The following is an 18,868-nucleotide window of genomic DNA, read 5'->3' as shown; positions in this document are numbered from 1 at the left end:
CCTTGGAAGGACAAAATATGAGTGAGTGGGAGTTAAACATTTAAAATTATATATCAATGCTCGTGTATATATCAGAACCTGGACTGATGTAATTTCTACATTAAAAAAATCTGTACCAAATATAAAAACGATGAATATAACTGCTGTGGGGCGCGATTTGGCGCAATCGTTCCAATCGACTCAAAGCTGACCCTTATTGCAAAATGTATTGTTTCTGCGCATTTTCTTTGATAATATTCCAATTCGAGTTTTGAGTCTAATATGTATAATATTTGAATAAAAAAAACTTCTAATTTTACTTACAATTGCATGATTGTCTACATTTGTAAATTTCTATCATGACTGGCTTTAATTGCCGATTTATGCATCATGATTTGTTTAAACGGATCTATATCGCAAAAGACCGTCTATGGAAATCCCGACGTTAAAAATCCCGGCTGTAGTAAAATTCCGACTATGTCAAAATCCTGACTACCATAATCCCGACAATCAAAATCCCGACTATATCGAAATCGAGATCTTGAGCCAGCCGCGATTTCGATACACTCGGGATTTCGAACGTCGGGATTTTGAACATCGGTATTTCGATAGACGGGATTTCGGTTGTCGGGCTTGCGATTGCCACCGGTTTAAACCTATATAATTCTGAACAAACAGCGCCATCTGTGTAAGACGAATGATATAAAAAACACGCAAATAGAGAGCTCCAATTTACAAAATATATTTAATAGTAATTTAATTTTGTAAAATTAAATATAATATCACACTAAAAATAGATTTATAATTTATTTCGTATAGATGTTAAAATTAATTTATTTATGGATTTTATGTGCAAATATTTTCAACTTTCGCAAAACACTTAATTGAAAATAATTTTACGAGTATGACGCAAGCGTCGTTTCGCTCCGTTCCGTTCATTTTAGCAAATCAATAATATAACCTGAATTTATTACTTCAGTTGTGTCACCTTTAGTTGGGTTCTGTTTTTATTTCTTTATTTATTTATTTAACAAATTAAAGTACGATAATGGGTAGAAGTAGTTGCACAAGAGAACGAATTCACTGATAGCTGAGATGGATTGCATATCTGGATTTTTATCTTTGATAAAACCTTGAGTACACAGGTTGAAAGTTCAAGATTCTATTTTCACTGTTTAATAATTGGCGGCCGCTATATTTACTTTTAATTAAACAGTACTTTAGCTTCTCTATCAGTTGTGGTTGTGCAATAGCAAATGTGCAATGGATCGACTGAATGAAGAAAATGTTATTTGTGGGGAGGAAGTGGAGATGTCTATTGATTCCAGCTTGGGTGAACTAGAACTGTTATTATTAAGGGCACATGGAGATAAAGTTGTACAGGTAATCATAGATTTTACATATATCATACTAATTATTAAACAATTTGTTACTTATTTAATCATCTCCAGTGTTAAATAGAGTATAAAGTATTAAAAAATATTTTTTTATTTAAAGTTATAGATTTTATTACCACAGAAATATTAATAATTAATGATAAGAGAGGGTTAAATGAAATATTTTATATTACACATATTGTTAAATGTGCAGATTAATTAGATAATTAAGTTTGTTTTATAGGTGGATGTAGAAACTGGTGAGAAGTTAACAGCAAGTTTAGCGTTGAACAGGGCTGTAGCATTGGCGAAATGGTTAATCCAGAATGGAGTGAAACCAGGAGACGCCATTTCAATCAACAGCGAAAACCGCCTGGAGTTCGTTATCGTGCCTTTGGCGACGTTTCTTGTCGGCGCTGTCTTCGCTCCACTAAACCCAGAATACACCACAGGTAAGAAATGATGAAGGTGTCAACGGAAAATGTTAATTACACATTATTTTGTAGGCGAATTGAATCATGTACTGAACCTGTCCAAACCAAAAATAGTCTTCTGCTCAAATCTAACTGTGAAAAATATGTTAGCTGTGATTAAAGATCAGTCAAACATCCAGAAGCTTGTTCTTTTTGGATCAAAAGTTTCAGCTAACTCTAATATCACTATGTACAGAGATATTATTAAGGGTATAATTTGCGAGTTTTTAATTGTTTTTTTGTATACTGATTGTCTTGTTTTTTTTTTTTGTAGAAGTGAAAGAGGATCAACCTGCGGATGAAGAATTTGAGGCTGTTCTTATTGATCCTAAGGAGGCGGTCGCAACAATTCTATGTTCTTCGGGAACAACCGGATTGCCGAAAGGCGTTATGACGACGCACTCTAACATGACTGCTTTCATAGAAATTGCTAGGTTTGAGGAGGTTTTAAAAATAATCTAATTGGATTTTGATTTTTCGTTTTTTAGAATCCGTATACAAGAAATGTTGGAATCAGAATCCAATAGTTCTGGTACTGTAACATTCGGGTTAACTCCGTTCTTCCATTCCATGGGCTTCATGTCTATGTACATGAACTTTATAGCAGGCAATCTTGTGGTTGTCATGAGAAAGTTCAAAACTAAGCTCTTCCTTGAAGGCATCGCCAAGTACAAAGTCACCACGCTTGTTGTGCCTCCGCCGATTATCCTCATTCTCAACAAGCATCCACTAGTAAAGAATTATGACTTGTCCAGTCTGAGAGACGTTAGGGCTGGAGCGGCGCCCATGGGCAAGGAAATGGAGAAAGAGGTTAAGGATCGCCTAAAGTTGCAACACATCTCGCAGAACTACGGTATGACCGAGACAACGCTGGGCGTTCTTATGACCAGGTATAATGAGTGCAAATTCGGCTCTGTTGGTCAGATTGTACCTACCATGAAAGTTAAAGTAAGTGAAATATTAAAGCAATCCCGTATAAATCCGTTTATTGGGAATAGATTGTAGATGAAGATGGTAGGGCTTTGGGACCAAACCAAGAGGGCGAGCTTTGCTTCAAGGGACCAATGATCATGAAGGGATATGTTGGAGACCCAGTGTCTACAGCGAACACTATTGACAAAGATGGTTGGTTGCACACTGGAGACATCGGTTATTACGATAACGATAAATACTTCTTTATTGTGGACCGCATCAAAGAATTAATAAAGTACAAAGCATTCCAGGTATATTCTTAATTAATTACCCTATTAGTAATTGTAATTACGTACTTATTACTATTTTAGGTTGCACCTGCGGAATTGGAAGCGCTTCTTTTGCAGCATCCAAGTGTCACAGATTCCGCCGTTGTCGGTTTGCCCGATGAAGAGGCCGGCGAGTTGCCATTAGCTTTTATAGTCAAAAAGAGTGGTGTCAAAGTTTCCGAGAAGGAACTGTTGGACTACGTCGCGGGAAATGTTTCGCGTCAGAAACGTTTGACCGGCGGAGTTATCTTTATCGAGGAAATCCCAAGAAATCCGTCAGGTAAAATCCTGCGACGTGTCCTCAAAGAACGTGCCAAAGTCATGAAATCTAAAGCCAAATTGTAACTATTATTTTAAATAATTGTAGCTAGTAAATTTTTTAACTGTGATTGTGTCATTATTTTATTGGGTATAAAGAAATAAATGATTATTGTTTTTGGTTTGCATGAATATTTTTTTCATTGTTGTTTGATAGGTATTTAATAAATGAAAATGAAAAAGCATATTGATCTATTTATTTGTAATGAAGTAGGTTTGTAGTTTATCTAAAGCCCTGTATCTGTGGGAAATCTTGTTCTTTTCGTCTTTGGCCATTTCTGCATATGTCTGGTTGTAGCCTTCTGGCTGAAAGCATGGATCCCATCCAAAATCCCTGGGTCCTCTTGGATCCACAATCACTCCTTTGGTGCGTCCTTGGAACAGCACTACTTCATCATCATTTTCACCTGAGTAATAGGCAAAAGTACAAACTGCTTCAGCAGACTTATCCTCAAAGCCATCCAACATCTTGTAGAGTCCTTCAGGTCCTAATTTCTCTAAGAACCATTTTATGTACGGACCAGGCAAACCCTTTAAACCATTGAAACATAGACAAGTGTCCTCCACTATAACAGGTGTATTCAGCTGTTTGTAAGCTTCCATGCACTTTTTAACTGAGATCTCATTAATTTCACCCTGTAGTTCAGGCAAATCCAAACTTTTGTTGTTTAATTCAAAGGGAAAATTACTACCTAAGATCTTCACAATCTCCTCCAGTTTCTTTACGTTGCCGGTCACAAAAGTTAATTTCTTCGACATAATTGGTAGTATTAGATAATTTACTTTCAGCACTTATAAATATAAGGTTAAATATTACTGTCGTGTAAAACAACACTAATAAAGATTTATATATCTTAAAAAATAAGTAGTATAATCGACAGAGCGCGCTATAGATGTGTTTGACTCTGTATGCTGCTGTATGCGGGCCACTTCTGTGGCATGAATCTGCTTAAGTTTCCTCAACGGTTCCGGTACTTCTATTGGTGATGCCAGTCCTGCATATGCATCGAAGTGCCAGTGCAGCGTATGAGTGATCCATAATTTAAATATTCTTAACAAAAACTAGTTTAAATATATTATTTGTACATTGGGTTACCTATTCTTTTATGTTTTTACTATTCTCGTGCATGATACAAATTTCTATCATCAAAGTTATATTATTTTGAAAACATTTGTTATAATGTAAGCTAAATTATCTAAATAGTGTTTCAATAATTAGAATTTAAGATTTTAAAGCAGCATTTTTACCTGATTTATTTATTTAAACTTATTATTGTATTGCTAAGTTAGTAAATTGAAATAAATCAGACATAATATATATAAGCTATAGTTTATATTTTGACATTAAGTGTTATATTTCTCTTTATTGCATTAAACATAAAAATAATTATTAAATTATTATATTTATGTGAATATTATTACTGTTTTTACCAAAATTGGTAATATTTTAAATTGAAAATAGCGCCAAAACGGAAACGATACCAACCCACTTCCTTCATCTGTAAATGGTAATTGAAGTGTTATTGGTTTACAAGAAATTGCCTATTCTGTAGACCAAAATAAGAAATATGGGTGTGTGTAAATAAATATATAGAGGAGTTAAAATCTGTTTAGGTTTTGCTAATCCCTAAGGTATTATCGTATAAATATACTTAATTAGAAGCATTTTCTTGATTTTATAATTTGGATTTTGTATCCTATGTATATTTGATTTGTATGTACAGTATTTCGTAACATTCCTGCATACCGTTTTATTATTTAATTTATCTCTTATATTATAATTATTGAGGGAACTATGTCGCCAACACCTATGCCTGGGTAAGCATGCATTTATTCAAAACATACACTTGAAGACTAACTTGCAATACTAACCAATATACACTACTTAAATATAAGTGATTAATATTATTTACCTGAGATAAGATTAGGAATGACAGTTTGCATGAATCCACATTGAGTTTGTTGAGAAAGTGACTAGAGCAATGTAATAATGTTTCCTGTGAATACACAAGATTTGTCACCCGATGTGCCTAATTTGAAGCCCTTTATGGCCAGTGATTTGTATCACCGCAGAATGGCCAACAGTAAGGCTGGGGGTTTAAAGTATCTGCAATATGGGTGATAGATGCATGATTATATTGATGTTTGTTTTGTTTATATTAAAGTGATTAATTTATTTGTTCCAGAGTTGTGGGCAGTATGTCTTTAAACAACATGCTCTGCACTCGCTGTTGTGAGGGTTTTGAACCCAATGAGAAGATTGTTAATTCTGCTGGAGAGCTGTGGCATCAGGAGTGCTTTGTGTAAGTGACAGTTTGATGTGTTTGATTATGTTATCTATTAAATATTCGAATATTTTAGGTGCGCTCAATGCTTCCAAGTTTTCAAGGATGGAATATTCTTTGAATTCGAAGGTCGGAAATACTGCGAGCACGATTTCCATGTGCTATTCGCGCCGTGTTGCGGGAAATGCGGTGAATTCGTCATCGGAAGGGTGATAAAGGCTATGAACGCCAATTGGCATCCGGGTTGCTTCCGGTGCGAGAATTGCCATACGGAGCTCGCGGATTTGGGTTTCATCAAGAATGGGGGTCGTGCTTTATGCCATGAGTGTAACGCGAAATTGAAAGCTGAAGGGTTGGGCAAATACGTTTGCTATAAGTGCCAGTAAGTTTACGCGATTCGGGTTGGAGAATGGTTTTGTGACATGTTTCGTTTTGCAGTGGAATTATCGATGATCAGCCTTTGAAGTTCCGCGGAGAGGTTTACCATCCGTACCATTTCAACTGCACCCAATGCGGGATAGAGTTGGACGAGAACGCCAGGGAGGTGAGGAGCAGACCTGGCTTTGCGGCCAATGACATGAATGAGCTCTACTGTCTTCGTTGCCATGATAAGATGGGTATCCCAATTTGCGGCGCTTGTCGTCGTCCGATCGAGGAACGCGTCGTGACCGCTCTCGGCAAACATTGGCACGTCGAGGTATTTTCTTACAATTACCGAAATTAAATATCGAATTAAACATTTCCAATTTACAGCATTTTGTCTGCGCCAAATGCGAGAAACCTTTCTTCGGGCATCGTCACTACGAGAAGAAGGGTTTGGCGTACTGCGAGATACATTACCACCAACTCTTCGGGAATCTCTGTTTCGTTTGCAATCAAGTCATCGCCGGCGACGGTAACTTCACTCCACATACACTCGTCAAGAAACATTACTTAATTGTATTCGTTTTGTTTTAGCGTTCACCTCTTTGAACAAGGCCTGGTGCCATCATCACTTCGCCTGCTCCATGTGCGATCAGAAGATGAACCAGAAGACAAAGTTCTACGAGTTTGATTTGAAGCCCGTATGCAAGAAGTGCTACGAGAAGTTCCCCAACGAACTGCGCCGTCGACTTGGCAAGCAGCACGCCGCACAGCAACGCACCTAAGCTCTCGTTGTCAAAAGTAAATCCTTCAAGTGCCTAAAACGAAAGAATTTCGCTTTGCTAGTCGACGCGCATTAGCAGTAGATATTAAGTATTCTTCTAAAGTGCCTTTTAAACTCTCTAATTATCAACTAATGTTATGGTTGTTATTACAAAGCTTTTAATATATATATTTTAATCTTGGTTAGTCGAGGTAAAAATTAACTTACGCAATTATTTACATGACTAGATCGTAATCTATTTACGTACAAACAATTATATCTATAGTAGTACATATTTATTTTTTTCTAATATAATCTGATCTATATTTATATAATACAAAATAATCTGTTGAAGTTTCCAATAATTATGTGTTAATATATATATATACATATTTTACTAAAAGAATATATTCAATATATCTTATTTCATTCTATTCATTTTGTTCCTAATTATTCTAGTTATTAAGTAATCGAATTTATACTTGATTTCTATGGTTTCCATCTAAATTTAATTAACAAAGGTAAGAATCGGGGTCGACGATTTAAAAAAGATATTGTTCTGTGCGCTGCTCTAAATCCGTTTTTTTCATTGTGTTTGATAATACAATGGGTGTTAAAGTATTTTATATATATGTAGAATGGATGATAACGCGCTTAATGATTAGATAGTCCTGAAATAATAGGTTCAAAGGCAAAGGTATATAGATTCGATCATTGCATTATGATATTGCTCATTACTATTTTGACTTTTGATCTTTGTGTCATGCGCTCCAGAACATTGCCGCGGATGGATGACTAAGAGAAAGCTGCTTTCTGCTCACTATTTCTATAACATTGGAAGAGTGTGGTGTATAGTGTGTAGTAGCTCTCTGTGCGAAGGATATATTCGTCGGTGTGCGTTTTCTTTGTTTTGTTTTTTCTCTTCTCCGGGGAATTAAACTGGTCTTAGTATGAGAATATGCGGATCCATTCAACAATGAAAACAGGTAATTGAATTGTTTTCAATAACACTTTGAGATCATCCATTTCCGAGAAGAACAAAAATATGTCTTAAGAAAAAAAACCTCATTGATGCGTTTCGTGCGTTATAACACAAAACAAACAAATTATGTACTTTCTTAGTAAACAAAAGATAACTGCGATTGAATGAATCAGAACCAATTAACTTTTCTACTTGACATTAGTTTAAATTTAAATGAATATTGAATAAACTTTACTTTTTGCATAAGACAACTTGTTTTGCGAAGGTAAGAAAAAATGTTTTGTAAAAAATTGCAAATTAAAGTATGCATTTTATATTTATTTTATATTAATTAATTATATCTAACGACTTTTCACAGATTAATCACTATTACTGCGTCAACACGCAAATGATTAAAACACTTCCTTACGTATTAAAACATTTCAAGATTATAAAACTTGTATTACATTTTACCAGTTATAAAATAAATATTTGAAGTATTATGTTAAGAACAAAGTATGTGTTAATTTGATAAACAGGTTATATTTAGCCAATTATTTTTGAAACACTTTAGTCAAGGATATTTAAAATCTCATGATGAAAACTGCTACAGTGATTGATTAATTTAATTATAAATTATTATATAATCAATCAATTCTTATTAACAATGTTAATAACTAGTTATTAAACATACATTATTTCCATTAATGTGGCGCATACTTATAATTACCTTTTAGCAGATGCAATAATATCTTTAATTTAATTATAAAAATTTAAATAGGAAATTTAGCTCTCTTAACATTGATAATGATTATTAAAACTTATAATTAAAAATGCATACCTTCCGCTTATTTTGCGCATATTTTTAAATGTATTGAAGCAAAATTTCAGTTCAAGGTGGGCATAATATTTCTACTTTAATTTTAGAGTATTGCAAGTAGTGAACTTGCGAATCTTGGTTACATAATAAATAATATACAAGTATTTCGTAAGAAAACTCGTTGTTTCTGGACTTTCAACGTTGAATCACAAGATTGCCGTCGAATTATATAATACACTATAAGCATTTTGAATGAATGAATGCAATAATTTATGTGTAAGTGATTTCGTCGTTATCAATATAATAGATTAAAAATAATATCTAAAGTGCAGTGATATTTTAGTAAAATTTTATTAACAGTATTTGCATTTGTAACGTGTTTTATTTCATGTACAGCAAGACGTTATTTAGTGGAGTAGTGCGTGATCGTGTATAATTTTAAGTCATGATAACTTTACTATCTATTATTATATTTATAAAGAAAACATATTTTGTTTTTTTACTTCCGGCAAAAATATTTATAAAATATACAAAAAATGTATCAATTTGTTGCTGTAACTTAGAGATAAGGAACTATACATATATTTCTGAAGCATTATCTATTTGTAAATTATACTTAAGAAATCATTTGCATTTTATTTAAAGAAAGTTAAAGTTTACTTTTGCGTAATTTAAATGATTTTGTAAATTAAATCATATCGTATTTACTAAATGAAATGATCCAATCTGTTGTAAATCAAATTATATATATTGGTGAAACATTCATGAAAATAAAGCGAAATATTCATTTTCAATTCATATAGATTAATGGCTAAATAGGACGATCTACAGAAATTGATGATCCAGGAATTTACAAATAACTTCCTGTTGTTCAGGTTATTCGTTTAGGAAAGGCTGATAAACTTGCGCACTTTCAGTGCGTTTATCTGAATTTCAGTATTCAGTATTTTTCATTAATATATGACTTCAAGTTGTTGAAACAAAACTATTTATAAAAATAAATAGCTTAGTTTCACCAGATTCTAAGCATTGTCTTTCAAGTTGTTGTTGCATGATTCAGTGTACCGTTTAAAAGTTTCAAGCGGATTGGTGTTATCGTCATTTGGGTCGAACGCTATCAGTTTTTCTTCTGTTTGAAAGCAGAGATTTAGAGCATAGATTTTTCTTGAGTTTTTGCTTTACATAATATTTTTTTATAAATTAATTTACAATTAATTGAAAGTTGAATTAACGAAGTAAGACAAATTCTGATCAAATTAAGAAAATGATAAAAAATGACAAATATACATATCCTATAAATTTTGTAAATATAAACAAAATTGGTAAAAAAATATATTTTATAATTCTTGTAAAGAAAATATAATCGGAAGATTTAATCAAACATTATTTAATATATTATAACTAACTTAAATCAAAAGCAAAGTGATTAATATTGAATAAGAAATTTGAGATGAATGACCAATTGATAGTATTACTTACATTGTACCATATTTTTTTGTGTAATCTTGAAACATTACTACTTAAGATTGTGGTTTGAATCATGATACTGATTTCTGAATGAGTGTGTATCTCAAATACATTTTCTTCCAGTATTGGTATTAGGATTGGCTGTGTGCCTGTGGACGGCGATCGTGGCGCAGGAGGAGGACGAAAATTTCGAAAGATTATCGTCGGAACTGAAGCTGATTAAATGGGATTTGGAGGATGAATGCAGCGATATCGCAGACAGTATCAAAGAATTCCACTTGGACATCGTTAACAGCCTACACAACAAAGTAAACATTGTCTTGTTGCTCATTTACAGTTAAGTTGAACAATCTCTTCCTGATTCCAGATTGTCATGGAGACAACACACGCTAAATTTATACGCGAGCAGTCTCCTAAGCTGATGAAGTTCGAGGACAACGTTCACTACGATCTGGAAAAGACGTGGAATCTCCTCATAAAACCTGGTGATCTACTTCTATCTAATGAAGATTACAAAAAGGTAAGAGGCAATCAGATTTATTTACTAATTCTTAATGTACTAATTAGTAAATCTAACTGTGTAGTTGAGCGAATTTGCTAATGCCAATCTGATGAGAAAGAAGAACCAAGGATACTCGATCGAAAGTAATTCTTCCACTTATCAATGGTAATTCGGTTTATTGATATTTTTGTATCTGGGTTTTAGAAAGCAAAGATGCCGATAAATTGGAAGAAATGTGGATGGTCAAATGGGAGAACGTTTCGACGGCCGAAGAGTATCCAAGCATCTTGGGGCTGGTCAATAAAGCAGCGCAATTGAATCGTGTGAGCTGCGATAAAAGCTTCTGAAGGAAATTCGCTAAATATCAATTCTTTATTACAGAGCAGTATGACGCCAAAAGTTATTGGGAGATGCTGACGGAGATTGATAACGCTTTTGGTAAAGCCGAGGAATTGTGGAACGAAATAGCTCCGCTGCATGAGAAGTTGAAGAACTTTGTGCTTGTGCGTTTGAATAAGCACTATGGTACCAATTTCACTGATCATATACCAGCTTATCTAATTGGTAATATATACAATAATAATTGGAAAAAATTTAGAACCAAAATATCTATATTTTTTCCAATTATTTATAAAACTAATAAAATATCAAAGACCTATAATAATAATAATACTTCTGAATCAATATTTTATATTGATTGTATACCCTAGGTTATCCCAAACTATTTTCCGCGGTGCCCCAGAATTTTCGCACAGTTTGAAAATTACTGGTACAACCCAACCAATATTATAAAATAGTCTAAATCCTAAATTCGTTTAATTTGCTATTAACGATTAGGTGATCAGTATATATTACTATCTGTACAATCATTTGAAAACTATGTCAATTGTGTTTTTAGAATTAATTTTTGATTTTATAACAATTCAATCTGTCTATAACGTTATGTAAATTTTATATTGTTGTTTTAAATGTACATATTTGAATTGAATGATACGCTTTTTAAACCAGTATTTTTTGTAGTAATTGTATTTGAATTTGTTAGATGATATCATTTCTAACCGATTGTCGATTGTGAGGTCTTTCAACTGCGCCGTGTAAATGAGTTAAGAATAATTATTGGAAAATTGTTTTATAATTTCAAATAAATATAATACGGAAGCGGAAATGAGACTGAACCACATAATTTAGTTCAATGATTTTGTTGATATATACAAATATAAACAAATTATTTTAGAAACTAAGATAAATTAATATAATTTATATTAACTGATTTATAGAGCCTGGAGATTGGAGTTCGTTAGCTGACATTGTGTTACCACATCCGCAGATGTTGAATGACGTAAATACAGAATTATTGGATAAAGTAAGCGTTATCTTCTGTTTGATTGAATGAAAATAACTTCAATTTAACTTTTTTCGAAGGGGATTAGGAATTCGTTTAAGAGCGCCGAGGGTTTCACGAAAGCCATCGGTCTCGGTCGTTTTGGAAAGAAGTTCTGGCTGGAGAGCAAGTTTGATCTGACGGCATGCGAAAAACGGGCCGTCGGTCTTCATTTTTGTACAGATAATACTGCAGAGTGAGTACGTTTTAATTTAAATTAAACCAATATAAAAGATATTTCTAAATATTTTGTAAGTAGTATTGCAAAGCATTGAAATTCACTATAAATAATGTTGTCTACCTACTAATTTAATTTTGAAATTAAGCAAGTTACAAGTGTCAGTTAAGTGAAATGAAAGATTCATGTTAATTGTTTATACATATCTTATTTTAGATTTCTTAAATCACAAATAGAAACTTCGAATTAGTACGGATCATTTTAAGTAGATTTAAATGTAATACATTTATTTATGTTATGGACAAAACCATTTCTCGAGATTGCTTATCGTAATTTACTGTATTATTTAATGTTAGAAATATGATTGCAATTATGATTCACTACAAAATCATTTACTCCATTGATATGTCGCATATTTCTTCTAAGAAATATTCACTTTCGTGAGAGGTTGTATGAAAGTCATTTATAAATATATATATGAGTGGTCAAAGTAAATTGCATAAACGTTTCTTAAACCGATTTATAAATTTTATGACACAAATAAAAAAAACACTTACGAAAATAATCTGAATAATAAGTCTTGAATTACATTTATAAAAATATAATAAAATTTAATAAATAAATTATTTAATAGTTTATGACGCAAATATTTAAATATTTTTTGTTATTTTCAGAGTTTTGACTTGCAACAGAAGTACTTTGGTATCTCACGTAGGTGCTTACGAATTGGGTACGGATCTAATGGTGAAGCGCATTGGTTCGCGTCCTTTAAGAAACCTGCGATACTCTTCGGCCGAAGAAACACTGGTCTCCTTGAGCTCATTGCTGTCTATGCAGAATTTACCGTCGGATGGTTTACTTGATGATAAATACTTCGAGAAGGAGATTAACAGGAAGACTGCTCTTCTCCTCACTGCGTTGAAGGTTCTACCCGCTTTGGCGTACTACCGGGCCGCAGATGTTTGGAGGCTGGAAGAACTGCAGAGTCCGAGCGGCGATATCCAAGACAGCTGGTGGAAAAATAGGTAAATAATAATTATATACAAAAAGATCTTTTTTTTATAGTTTTTATTGTAAATTTTTTTTTTTTGACAATTTTGTGTTTAGTATGTCTCGAATATATCCATCATATTTCAGCTGATTTTCTAACTAATAATTACCGACTGGAATACCTTATTCTCGTTTAAAAGTACGCTCACTAATGATTATTTTTAGAACTTTGCCCGAAAAAACATACGTACAAAAGTACACTGGTCAGTCGAACAATTCGGATGCTGTACTGATCATTCAGATTGTGTAAACTTGTGAAATATATAGGAACTTAATTATATAAATTACTATGGGCCTGTACTTCCAACATATTTAAATTAAATGATCACGAAATTTGTTTCAGATTAAAGTTAATTACAATCTAATTTAAAGATAATTGATGAATATTCAGTTATATGTAATTTAATTGTTATTATTGAAATTTTCAGGGAGCAATTTGAAGGTGTCAGCAGTTACGGTAACAAATTTGCTGACTTCTTGGACGATGAAGAGATTCTCTATAATAAGCCTTACATTAGGTATATTGAATATAATAATTTAATTAATTTAAACTAATCTATAAACACACTTTTTAGTAAATTTCTTGCTAAATTTCTTCAATTCCAATTGCTGAATTACTACCAAATCAATTTGTTTCAAGACAGCACTAATGTGGCGAAGAAATTCCAGAATGACGCTACGTTCAAGTAATTTGCATATATTAGTAACTGTGAATATATTCAAACTGTTCATCATTTTTTAGAGATATGCTCGAAGATTTACCGAACAGGGATTCGTTGGATCTGTTGAGCTACCACTTTTCCATAGACGATGTCAGCGCGTATCCTTTCCAAGAGTTCTTCTACTCTTTGGAGGAATATTTGGATAACGCGCCGTTGCATCAGGCGCCCATCGTGATGACGACGAAAGCGCCTAAGGTTGCAAAGAAGCATTTGCCTGCAACAACGACGTCAACAACCACGACGACAACGACGACGAAGAAGCCGGATGCAGTGAAACCAAATCTGAGTCCAGATCTTATCGAAGAGGACATTAAGCAGGCTACTGGATCTGGCACTTACATGGGCGGTTTCCTAGTGACGTGCGCCGTCCTTCTGGTGGTTGGCATCATCATCTGGAAGATGAAAAAAAGGAAACCAAATAGGCCGCAGAATAGACGGGACGAAGTTTGATACTGTGCGGAGACCAAAGAAAAAGACACTTACTAGTGATGTGATGTTGTAAATTTTATATATATATATAACGACCAACTAAATTAATTAATTATTTAATAATATGTTCCTATATAAATATAATAATTTTATACGAAAAATTAGGAAAATTTGAAAAATTTATTTATTTATAAGCAGCAGTGAGTATTATTAAAGAATATTAGTTAATGGCGAAAATAAATGTATTTTTTAATATGCAATGGCAATTTTCAAGTTATGAGATGGTAAGTCAAACCTGTTTTTACATGATTTGACAATAAAACGTTTTTCGTCAAATGGGATATTTCTTTAGCTGTAACTTAACATTTTATGTCATTGTCTTATCCAGTCAGTATTATGATTTATACAAAAAACGGGTTTTCGAATTTCAACTTTTCTACAAAACTGGAATAAACCAGTTTTCCAATTTTCAGAATAAAACGTCATAGAAAAGATGAGAGATACAAATTCAAAAATACATTATACAAGAAAATATTTACAACTAGTATTTATACAGTGGAAGTCGAGTTTGCTTGGGGAGTGGTGACCAGCCGTTTTTCGAGGACAGTTGTAACGTTAGGAGAGAAGAATATATTTCGGATGAAATCGGAAGCAATCGAAATCATTCGGAACTTTTTCAAATGTATGCGATTACAAAAATGAATGTTCCAATTCAAATTTTCAATCTATAAAATCTTCCTCCATTGTTGGATAAGTAGGCGATCCATATTTTCCGAATGAAAAACGCAAAGTGATCGTTGACCAACGCGAAAAAGCTAAAACAAACAAGGTTATCATGATTGAGTTTACACATACGTATTTTTTTTCATAAGCAGTAAAGTATAGTGAACAACCAACATCATGTCAGCGAAGAATAAAAATTTCGAAGAAATGCCGGCTTCGCAGGGAAGCCCTCATCCACCTGCGAGTCCGCCGTGTAAGTGGAAAATCTCAGAGGAAAATCGTACTGTTTAATGGTAAACAGTCGTCTGTTCAACTTAATGGATCAAGTAAACATATTACAAACAAATAATTACAAATTAATAAATTAGAGGACTTGATTAATTTGGAAAAACAAGTACAAAAGGTCATTGGCAATAGTTGTAACAATAATTGTTGTGTTGTTATATGGGTTAGAAGATACACGGACACTTGTACTGTTTAATCTATACCTCTATATTAATCTCACGCACTGATATGAAAAATCATTCTCAATAGTAAATTCATCTCTGTTAAATTATCTTTACAGAGTTTTGTTTGAACTGTACAATTAGAATGTACATATTTTTTAATTAATAAATTCTACTTCAGCGAGATCCAGGCTAAAAAAAACAAGAGGATCTGCAGTGATGTTACGCATCAAAGTTCAAGATTCTTCAAGACGACCTCAGCACCAGCAGAAATCGTATCGACAGTCTGAAAAACAGAATCAGCGATCTGGAGTTCGTCGATAAAAATAAATTGTTCGATAAACGGATATCGATTATACATAAAGATGTGGCAAAGCAGAGACAGAATATAGCTAATTGCAGGATATTGGTCCAGTCCGGAGAATGTGGACTTTATTTCTATCCTCGTAATTTGTAGAATACGTTACCTATTAAATTACCTAACATTTATGAACGAAAATATAACTATTCTTAAGAATTTTAACACATTCACTTTAACATACCTGATAATAGATGTATTATAAAATAAATTTATTATTAATTATATATTTATGCTTTATCATTTATTTATAAGAATTTGAATTAATATATTTTTCCGATGTCCTGTTTTTAAGCTGTTCTCTTTTACTGCTATTCTGTTATATCACTGTTGGATTTTTTTCGCTATTCTATTTTTATGCTGTTCTGTTTTAGTATTTTATCGCTGTTTTGTTTTGTCCTGTTCTCTTGTATTACGTTCTTTTTTAACCTGTCCTGATATGTTACGTTCTGTTTGGTCCGGTCACCGTATTCTACGGCATATATTGGTTGGTTGGCAAGTAAGTGATTGCGAATTTTGTTAATAGTTGGTCTTAGCACATTCTTTTGTTTTATCAACGTGTTCGTATTGTTTTCTTGTTGTTCGGACCAGTTTAGACTTCCACTTTTAGTTTAGTAAACAAATGTATCGATTAATAAGACGCGCATTTGTACTATTTCTGAAAATGCAAGAACGCATCGCAAGTACATAAGAAGTTATGTGCCGTATATGGGAATAAAGGCTGATAAAAGGTAATGTCAAAATTGGTTTTTATGTTTTAAGTTCTAAGTTTTTCAGTTGAAAATAAACCGCTTTTAAAAACTGTCTGTCTCTTATACATCAAAGGTAATTAAATAATATTTTATGTAACTGCAGTAAGACTTCGTTTAAAGCTGCTTCCAATGGTGAAAAATATGTTGACAAATAGAATTTTTCTAGAATTTAGTTTCAGATCCAGTTTCTGTGTATTATTCAGTAAAGTTAAGACAATGACAGAATATAAACAGTTTATTGATAAGATAACCACTTAAGTATTAATTATTCCTAGTAGAACAAAGTCATCGATGCGTATGCGAATACATGGTAAAGTACCTTTTTTTACGTATCGATTAAAGATTTGTTTATACCAGGTCACCCATTAAAAATAGGGATGTCGTGCGATCGCCAAACTATAAATAATTGTACGTGTAGATATGCGTTGCACAAACACACACAATTAGAATTATATCACGCGATCAAAAGCCAAAACAAACAGTCGATCGAAATAATCGATAGAGTCAAACGATGATCGTCGCGTTGTTGCACTTAGTGATCGTGTTGACGTCTGGCGCTGCGAGCGGCTTGCTGGAAGTCTCGTCGAAACCCCAGGTGCTGGTGGTCTCAGAGGGGATGACGACCAAACTCGATTGTCCCAGCAACGACGAGGATCATAGCTTCATGTTCTGGAAATTGGCACACGGAGCGGCCATCATCGGACCAGGCAACGATTACGATAAGATAAAGTTCGACTACGAAATACTCACGGGCAAATTGCTAATACGGGTAGGTAATACGAGAGCAGCAGAGGAAAATAAAAACGAGATCTAAATGATTTGGAATTCAATCTGCAGAAAGCGGTGGCAGGTAAAGATGACGGTCTCTACGAGTGTGTTTCCCGCGGAGTCCACGACGACGAGATTCAGATCCGCACAGTCCACTTGATCATCCGTAAAGATTGGAACCACGTATTCGAACACGATCAATCGGTAACTCAAACATTAAACTTAGAATCAACCTATTCCTTGATTAACTTCCAATTTGCAGGTGAATTACTTCAGGATTGCGGTCATAAGCGGAACCATATTTATTCTCATCGTCGTCTTCTTCATGGTTTACAGAAACCTATCCAAAAGGAAATCGCGCAATTATTTGGGTATTACCAATTCGATTTTTATTGAACTTCTTCTAAACTCTTTTCTTTTAGAACAATACGATGATGAAGAGGAAGATATTGTTTCGGATATCGAAGATTTCAATGCACCGGGACCGTCGAATCTTGGAAACATCGTGTTGAAGGAGAAGAGGCCGATAGAAAAACTTAACAGCGGATTCGAAAATCCTACCTTAACTACAACAGTCTTAATCAACACCACCCAATAACCATGTCATTAATCGATATTTTTTAATTTAATATAATTATGTGTAATTATAATAATATTGTTTAATTTAATGGTTATACCAATATATGTTATTAATGTTAATCTTGTTTTATTCAACTTTGATAAATTTAAAAATAATAAGCAGAACAAGCTTGAGATATCACTCACTACTTAAAATATTTATTTACATTATAATGAAATATTTAATGAGATGTACAACAAACAATGGCCGTAGTGATTTTTTTATTTCATGTTAATAATAATTATCTACGGATGATACTCAGTGTTTCATCACTAGCAATAAATAATTCATTTAATAGTTACAGTATGAATAATAATTACATACTCTGTAATTTCTGGAAAAATAAATTATTCTCTATTAACTTTCTGCGAAACACCAGTGTTTTGGACAAAGGATTAAATTATGCGTGTGAATGGAAGAAATTGTTGTGATTTCAATATGGCGTTTTATTAACTACTTACACCACTTCTTATACTATACATAGTACAATACTATTCAACTAAAGTCAGTAAAACTTCCACTCATATTTGCTCCATGCTTATCCATGCTTAACTCGTCCGAGCTAAGCTTCTTCGACAGCTTCATGATGTACATTGTTGTCTTCTTTTACAACCACTGTTGTGCTCAAACAACCAGTGGTTCGTGAAACTAAGTATGGGATATCCAGTGATCGATATAAACTAATTGTTAGAAGACCTGTAAGTCTAAGCGTGAATACAAAATATTAAAATCAAAATAACCCAACAACGCAATTAACCCAGGTAATAATAATATTATAATAAGTTCAATTATCAATAATAGTGTTCAAATAATAATTCATTTCTGTTTACAGACTCTTGAGCAATTCGAACGTGATGGATGCGAAAACTGTGATCGTTTTCTGAAAATGAAAAT

General features: G+C 33.2%; 5 protein-coding genes across 8 annotated transcripts; 4 read left to right on the top strand and 1 right to left on the bottom strand.

Annotated features, from left to right (window-relative positions):
- The first annotated feature begins 915 nt into the window (after window positions 1-915).
- Window positions 916-3,458, top strand: LOC108565903 (4-coumarate--CoA ligase 1-like). Its single transcript, XM_017925582.1, has 7 exons — window positions 916-1,362; window positions 1,600-1,807; window positions 1,862-2,038; window positions 2,103-2,262; window positions 2,317-2,776; window positions 2,827-3,051; window positions 3,112-3,458. The coding sequence occupies exons 1-7, from the start codon at window positions 1,243-1,245 to the stop codon at window positions 3,412-3,414; spliced, it is 1,653 nt and encodes a 550-aa protein (XP_017781071.1). The 5' UTR covers window positions 916-1,242; the 3' UTR covers window positions 3,415-3,458.
- An 81-nt stretch (window positions 3,459-3,539) lies between these two features.
- LOC108565905 (inosine triphosphate pyrophosphatase-like) lies at window positions 3,540-4,337 on the bottom strand. Its single transcript, XM_017925583.1, has one exon. The coding sequence runs from the start codon at window positions 4,144-4,146 to the stop codon at window positions 3,580-3,582; it is 567 nt and encodes a 188-aa protein (XP_017781072.1). The 5' UTR covers window positions 4,147-4,337; the 3' UTR covers window positions 3,540-3,579.
- A 575-nt stretch (window positions 4,338-4,912) lies between these two features.
- LOC108565887 (LIM and senescent cell antigen-like-containing domain protein 1) lies at window positions 4,913-7,085 on the top strand. Of its 3 annotated transcripts, none has more exons than XM_017925563.1 (6): window positions 4,913-5,019; window positions 5,574-5,690; window positions 5,749-6,054; window positions 6,111-6,369; window positions 6,426-6,567; window positions 6,630-7,085. In XM_017925563.1, exons 2-6 carry the CDS (start codon window positions 5,587-5,589, stop codon window positions 6,818-6,820), a joined length of 1,002 nt encoding a protein of 333 aa, XP_017781052.1. In that variant the 5' UTR covers window positions 4,913-5,019; window positions 5,574-5,586; the 3' UTR covers window positions 6,821-7,085. The 3 variants fall into 3 exon arrangements, with proteins under 3 accessions (XP_017781052.1, XP_017781051.1, XP_017781050.1); XM_017925562.1 differs by lacking the exon at window positions 4,913-5,019 and adding an exon at window positions 5,026-5,205; XM_017925561.1 differs by lacking the exon at window positions 4,913-5,019 and adding an exon at window positions 5,330-5,505.
- A 304-nt stretch (window positions 7,086-7,389) lies between these two features.
- On the top strand, window positions 7,390-14,431 carry LOC108565889 (angiotensin-converting enzyme-like). The gene is made up of 12 exons (XM_017925564.1): window positions 7,390-7,784; window positions 10,170-10,354; window positions 10,414-10,566; window positions 10,631-10,691; window positions 10,753-10,869; window positions 10,930-11,112; window positions 11,826-11,911; window positions 11,971-12,125; window positions 12,782-13,132; window positions 13,586-13,675; window positions 13,733-13,843; window positions 13,900-14,431. The coding sequence occupies exons 1-12, from the start codon at window positions 7,757-7,759 to the stop codon at window positions 14,327-14,329; spliced, it is 1,950 nt and encodes a 649-aa protein (XP_017781053.1). The 5' UTR covers window positions 7,390-7,756; the 3' UTR covers window positions 14,330-14,431.
- Window positions 14,432-16,551: 2,120 nt separating this feature from the next.
- LOC108565890 lies at window positions 16,552-17,964 on the top strand. Of its 2 annotated transcripts, XM_017925566.1 has the most exons (5): window positions 16,552-16,566; window positions 17,124-17,356; window positions 17,425-17,559; window positions 17,618-17,726; window positions 17,778-17,964. In XM_017925566.1, exons 2-5 carry the CDS (start codon window positions 17,204-17,206, stop codon window positions 17,951-17,953), a joined length of 573 nt encoding a protein of 190 aa, XP_017781055.1. In that variant the 5' UTR covers window positions 16,552-16,566; window positions 17,124-17,203; the 3' UTR covers window positions 17,954-17,964. The 2 variants fall into 2 exon arrangements, with proteins under 2 accessions (XP_017781055.1, XP_017781054.1); XM_017925565.1 differs by lacking the exon at window positions 16,552-16,566 and having other exon boundaries at window positions 17,060-17,356.
- The last annotated feature ends 904 nt before the right edge of the window (window positions 17,965-18,868 follow it).

Source organism: Nicrophorus vespilloides, unplaced genomic scaffold (assembly GCF_001412225.1).
Source record: "Nicrophorus vespilloides isolate i.1.1-1 unplaced genomic scaffold, Nicve_v1.0, whole genome shotgun sequence".
Lineage (NCBI taxonomy): Eukaryota > Metazoa > Arthropoda > Insecta > Coleoptera > Silphidae > Nicrophorus > Nicrophorus vespilloides.
This window is presented reverse-complemented; position numbering and strand designations above follow the sequence as displayed.